The sequence below is a fragment of the Octopus bimaculoides genome, chromosome 7 (assembly GCF_001194135.2).
Source record: "Octopus bimaculoides isolate UCB-OBI-ISO-001 chromosome 7, ASM119413v2, whole genome shotgun sequence".
Classification (NCBI taxonomy): domain Eukaryota; kingdom Metazoa; phylum Mollusca; class Cephalopoda; order Octopoda; family Octopodidae; genus Octopus; species Octopus bimaculoides.
Genome location: NC_068987.1, coordinates 74,264,123 through 74,271,125, shown reverse-complemented (window position 1 = coordinate 74,271,125; position 7,003 = coordinate 74,264,123). Strand labels below are relative to the sequence as shown.

General features: G+C 40.1%; 1 protein-coding gene across 1 annotated transcript in view; it reads left to right on the top strand.

Annotated features, from left to right (window-relative positions):
• Nucleotides 1-1,296, top strand: part of LOC106878141 (tigger transposable element-derived protein 1-like) — a 2,413-nt gene extending 1,117 nt beyond the window's left edge. Inside the window, exon 3 of the mRNA XM_014927262.1 lies at nt 1,152-1,296. Within this exon, the coding sequence (XP_014782748.1) occupies nt 1,152-1,296 (145 nt within the window). The remainder of the gene's footprint in view (nt 1-1,151) is intronic.
• The last annotated feature ends 5,707 nt before the right edge of the window (nt 1,297-7,003 follow it).

Here is a 7,003-nt window from a genome sequence, read left to right as displayed (position 1 = left end):
GACATGGACAGCCATCTACATCCGCGATGTAAATCACCAAGTTATATATTGGTAAATTTAAAATAATTTTGTTTTTTTACTTTTGCAAAATAAAAAAATAATTACTGAATTTATTTTTTAAGCTTTTATTTTACCATGTTTTATTGCAAACTGCGTTCATAAATAAAGCGTCCGCGATGTACGGTAAACATCGCCAAATTGTATTCGTAAATTTAGATTACTTTTTTTTTTATTGTACTGTGTTAAAAAATAAAAATTTTGTGAGCTTAAAATAGGTTTTTATTAACCATGAATTATTGAAAATGCATTCATAAATAAAGTACAGAAGAGGGAATGGTCATTATCGGTTTAGCCGTAAAGTAAATTTGGCCTGGCCTAGCCTAGAGACAAGTTAATTAGACTTAAGTCGTTTTTCGATTTAAATCGTGTCTCCTGGAACCAATTAACGACGTAAGGTGAGGTATGCCTGTATTTTATTTACATCGAATGGTGAAAACCATACGAATTTCATTGCTTAAAATTGATCAATAAAACTGTCGATTCAATCAGTGAGAAGAAAATCTGAGCCTAAGTAAATTAGATTAGAATTTTCTGGCGCTTTCCCATTTTTCTCAAGGTATGGCTGCAAGCTCGCTCTTTATTTTCTCATCTCTTTACTCTCTCCATACTTCCTTTCTTGATCCCCCTCCACTTTGGCCCTGCTCTCTCTACCTCTTCGTTCCCATTCTTCACTTCTAATCCAACCCTTGTTAATCTTGTATCCTGCTCATACTGTTTCTTTTATGAATTTCCTATTCATCTCTTTATCATCCCTCTCCATTAACTAAACAGTTTCAAAGAATGTTTTTCGAAGCCCGTTGTATATATAAGTGTGTGTGTGTGTGTGTGTGTATGTCTTTACGTTTGTGTTTGTCCTCTAATCATCGCTTGACAACCAATGTTGGTGTATTTACGTCCCCATGACTTAGCGGTTCGGCAAAATAGACCGATCGAATAAGTATTAGGCTTTAAAGGAATAAGTCATGAGGTCGATATCTACGACTAAAAAACCCTTTTAAGGCGGTGCTCCAGCATGACCGTAGTCAAATGACTGAAACAAGTAACAGAATAATAGCATAACAGAATCCATCCATCTATCTTATCTATTCCAGGCAGGGTCATGCGGGTAAAGTCCTCAGGCATCTCTACAGTGACCTATCAGAAACAACAGTCATAAGACTTTCCGGCTGGATTTCCAAGTGTGACCAAGACTACGGATATTACTCAATCATGATGTCGTTCTTGATCTGCTCTTAGACCTCCTACCCGTTGGCTCGGCTCGAAGAATCCGTTTTTCGATTCATTTCTCGTGTTTGTAGTTACGGAGCTGTAACCGCTCAATATGGAGAAGTAGCGGCTCGACCTAGAGAGACTCGCTGCCCTCCGAGTTGCATATCCTCTCGAGCAACGCTATTCCAGAGATCCTTCCTAGGAATCCCGTTTCGGCCGTTTGTAATCACCGTCGTACTCTTCAGTCATTACCCAACATTCGACAGGCACGAAACCGTATTTCTTTCTTTTTTTTTTCACTAAATATATATCTTTTTAGATAGCTTTCTGATGTTGACGCAGTCTTTGTCCCCCACCACATCCAACTCCTATTTACTTTCTTTTTCCTCATCCTTCCATCTCTTCGCTTGAACGCCACCCCTCTCACCAGTTTTAACCTCCTCCCTTTTCGCCCACCTCGTATTTCAGACACCTAACTGATGTACGAGGGGCTGCTGAAAAGTTCCTGGCTTTAAGGGTCTCGCGAAAGGCCTGGCTGGAGGCCCAACATTTCGAGTTCTTCTACAGAGATTAGAAAAACTGAAGAACCGCTGCAATAAATGTAAATCTGGGAGGGGTATATGTTGAATAAAATCATAATTAACTGATCCTCCTGTATTTTCTTTTACCCAAAGCCAGGAACTTTTCAGCACCTTCTCGTAGATCGCTTTCAATTCTATTCTAACCCCTTTATTTACTTCTTACATCATTCTTTCATATCCATTTCATTCACCATTTGCCGCCAAAACGTTAAATTCTTCACGTCTCACATAAATCAAACTTACTAAACTTTTCTGTACCTTTTCTATAGGAACAGACATGACTGTGTTTTAGAAGCCAGCTTTGCAACCGCAAGGTTTCGGTTTCAATCCCACTGCACGACACTGGGCAAGTGACTTTTTTATAGCCCCGGACCAACAAATGCCTTATGAGTGAATTTGGTAAATGGAAACTGCGTGAAAGCTCGTCATATATTATCTATTACACACACACACATACACACACACATATTTGTGTCTGTGTTTGTCCTCCTCTCGTCACTTGAAAGCCGGCGTTGGTTTGTTTACGTCTCTGTAATCTAGTGACTCGACAAAAGAGACCATTAGAATAAGTACCTGACCTAAAAAAAGTACTGAAATCGATTATCCGACTAAACCCTTTAAGGTGGTGCCCCAACATAATCACAGTCTAATGACTGGAACAAGTAAAAGATAAAAGACACACACATACATTCCTTCTCCTCTTCTTCTTTTTCTTCTTCTTCTTCATGCTCTCTGCCTTCAGGCATCGGTGATCGTGGATTTTCACGTCCTCCTCATCCGAACACTACCGAGCAGAGTATTGGATCAGCCTTGCAGAAAGGCGACGAGCTGGCCGGAAACGTTAGCACGCCGGGCAAAATGCTTCGCGGTATTTCGCCTATCTTTACGTTCTGAGTTCAAATTCCGCCGAGGTCGACTTTGCCTTTCATCCTTTCGGAATCGATAAATTAAGTACCTGTTGCGTACTGGGGTCGATCAAATCGACTAGCCCCCTCCTCCAACATTTCGGGTTTTGTGCCTAAAGTCTTGCTGAAAGCCGAGACATAAAGAGTATCTCTTTTTGTCTCCATCGACTTCTTCCCTTCAGTTTCGGTTTGTTACTATGTGTTTAAAGTCATTATCATCTCATAAGGTGTCCAATTAAGCTAACCTGTTGTTTCCTTATGTCGTTAAAAAGCTTCAATCGTCTAAAGATTTCACTGTTTGCCACTATCTCTATAGGACACATTTAGCATTCATCTAAGGGACCACAACAGTGACAAGCTTTTGCACTTAGTTTGTTGTTACTCCATATCATACAAACATATGTACGGATGGGTTCTTTGTATGGTCCTAGACATTCATCGAACCTGTCTCATTTTAATCTATTTGATTACTTATCAAAGTGTCCCCTTCCTTCTGGGAATATCATATTTTCTGGAGAGTGGGTTGACGTTTTGTTCATGATAAACGTTTGTGGTTTACTCAGCTTGGAGGAGCACTATATTGCCATCGCTCTTAGAGTCGGAAATGGTGTATGCGGAGGAATAAGGTGTCGTTGTGGTAAGCCCCTTGATTCCGGATGTCTTTTTGGAATCATCGTGTTGATTGAATGTGGGCCTCAAAGGTCGCCATGACGAGATAAGCCGAATCATTAAACGAACTCTAGCCTGGATAAATATCCCTACAACTCTGGAGCCTGTCCAGGGATGATGGTAAAGGCTCGAGGGACTCTCCTTATCCCTGGAATAAAGGCACGGTAACCGATTCGTTTGCTTCATCATACGTGTTTCATTCTGCAGTTTAGTTGGGGGTTAGTGCATCCGTAGCTGAACGAAATATGACAGTGACATATTGTAACCTGTCGGTAAATTACATTTTCCACCCGTAGCTTTTGAGATGTTGAAAGCTGGATCACTGACGAGATTTTTAAACTTCACTTGTGTCCCGTTTCACTGGCGTATCAGATTATGCTCGGAAGTCTGCCTGGTTGTTTTAGCGCCTCATCCTCGCAATCACTCGCGACAATGCTTTGAGTGCTGTGGGGTTTCTCAAAAATTTTAGAGGGGAACACAAGTTTATCAAAGCACGATGTAAAATTGACGGAATGCACGTGCCTTTATTTTAATAGTAATATCTACTAATTTCCGTTCTGCTTTCTTCTGAGCGTTTAATTTTGCAAATTACGTTCTTTCTCAATTTCAATTTATTCTGTCTCCAAAGCATTTTCACAAGTCTGTCCTTAAAAATCTATGAATATTTTCAGACTTTTAGTTAGCTCTTATTTCGTACGTTCTGAGAAATATCTGACGTTCCTTTCGTAAGTAACAAGTTAGTCGTTGACAAACAACAACAAAAACAGAAACATGTATCGTATATGATGCATGGACACGAAGAATATATGCTGTATGTCACATGTGATACATACAAGACAAGCAAACAGTTAAATTCTTTTGCCTACGATGCGAGTATTTAGTACACCACTCTTTAATTTAGGTATACTTCCATTGATTTCCACTTCATCTATTTTACTTCTTTACCCAATCAACCTTTTCTCATGCCTTTTTCTTTTCTTATTCCCTCCTTTCTCAATCCACACATACACTCTATTTCGACTTTGTACTTTTATATAGTTCTCTTACACTCTCAACCTTTCGTTCTGTATCAGTCAACCCTCTCTCTCGTTCTTTCACATTTCCCTGCTATTTCTCTTTATGTCTCTCCTCTCCCTCTCTCATTACATTTCCTTCCTATACATATCTCTCTCTTACAACACTTAAACTCTAGCTCTCTGTTCCTCTCACTACCCCTCGCGATATATCCGTAACTTGTTTCATACCTGTCTTACCACCGTCGCCGACGTCGTTGAAGTGTGAAGACCGGCCCACCGTGCAGCCGTGGTCAAGGCGGGGAGAGGGAAGGGTGAAGAGGGGAAGTCAGGCTGCAGAGGAAGTGAGCGTTGCTTAGCAATGGCATACGTTCTATTCTACACCCTCTTTACTATCGCATTCACATTCACTCATACGCGCAGATAGACACACAAATACACATGTCTACATGTATGTTTAAAACTTAATCTATGTAAAAACAAATCGAATATGGCTATAAAGGATTGTTTTGCTGGATAAATATCATTTTAATTACTCTCAAATGATACATACATTACACACACGCACGCACACACCCACGCACACACGCACGCTCGTGCACCTCTGCGATATACGTGATCATTTTTTCATATGGATTATATATACACGTTATTAGAATTTGATCAGATATACTAGGCATAAATTGTTTGAATATACACGCACTTGTATATATTCGCAGAAATACACACGCAACTCACACACAGACACACACACACACACAAACGCACGCAGACTCATAAATACTTAGCTATTTACATCTACACAACGTGGTTTTATTGCCTTGATTTATAATTGCAAATTAACCATACATCTCTCAATATACCCACACTCTTACACACACAGACACAGACACACACAAACACACACACACGTATATATATGCATGACAATGTTTCTTTAGCTCAGAAGGAGTATATATCGTCCGCTTCACATATCGGGTTCTCATTCTCTCGTTTGTAAAACCAAACGTACTTGTGCTTTTTTATAATATTTTTCAACATGAAACCCAGTAAAGGACCTTACTTATAACTGACGAGATAATAATATCGACTATGCTATATCGGTTCCTAAATCTAAATCTATGTCGAGATTTTGGTATTCACTTAGTCGCTCTAGCAAAGTGAAAGTTGTGAAACTAACAGAATGAGTATGGTCCAAGGCAACTCACAAAGAACCATGGCGAGGAGGAACAGGAATTTGGTAAGCTTTCAAAATTTGATATTCTTGTACACTCTGAAATGGCACCGGTTGTTGATACTTCCTTTGTGATAGTGTTAGTATGTATAATTGTGTGCTGACATGAATGTTTATGGGATGTGCATGTGCGTGTGTATGTATATATAAAAAAAATCATCATTATTCCTCGAGAGGAGGACAAACACAGACACAAATATGTGTGTGTGTGTGTGTGTGTGTGTAATAGATAATATATGACGAGCTTCCACGCAGTTTCCATTTACCAAATTCACTCAGAAGGCATTGGTTGGTCCGGGACTATAGAAAAGTCATTTGCCCAAAGTGTCGTGCAGTGGGATTGAAACCGAAAACATCATTATTCCTCCAAGGGTATCGGGAGAAAAATATTTGAAAAATCCCCGTCAAAACAGAGCAATTCCAACGTATGTAGGCGACCTATCCCTGACGTCCGTCCGTCGATACATACATGCATACATGCATGCAACCATACATACATGCATTCAAGGGGGTGCTGAAAAGTCCCTGGCATTAAGGAGGTCGCGAAAGGTCTGGTTGGAAGCCCAACATTCCGAGTTCTTTTACAGGGCTTAGAAAAACTGAAGGACGGCTGCAATGCGTGTGCCCTTCGGTTTTTCTAAGCCTTGTAAAAGAACTCGTAAGGTTGGGCCTCTAAACAAGACTTTCGCGACCCCCTTAATGCCAGGGACTTTCCAGCACCCCTTCGTTTCTTGAAGCCTTATCTATATACATTTGTATGTATGTGTGTATGTGTATGCGTGTTTTTGTGTGTGTATGGAGAGAAAGAGAGAGAGAGAGAGAGAGAGAGAGAGAGAGAGAGAGAGAGAGTTAGTGATCTCCATCAGTTGTGAATTAAGATGTGACTGTGCATTCCATGCAAAGTCTATGACATTGTGTGAAAATAGACAACACCTTTGAATTCCATCCATCCATCTATACACCCACACACCCACACGCATATACACATACATATATACATACATGCATACATACAAAAACACACACATATTCCACCTTTTTGGGCAAACAGACAACTACCAACATGTGCACATCTATATTTTGCTTAAAAGCCTGTCTGTCTGTCTGTCTGTCTGCATGTACACATGTTCATTTATTTCCATTGATCTGGGTCCCTCTTTTCAATTACATCCTTTCTCTCTGCCTGTGAGGTAAGAAGTTTGCTTGCCAACCACATGGTTCCACGTCCAATCCCACTGCACCTTGGGGCCAGCCCAAGCCCGTGAATTGATTCAGTAAATAGGAACTGAAAGAGGATTGTTGCATATACATTCATATATATATATATATATA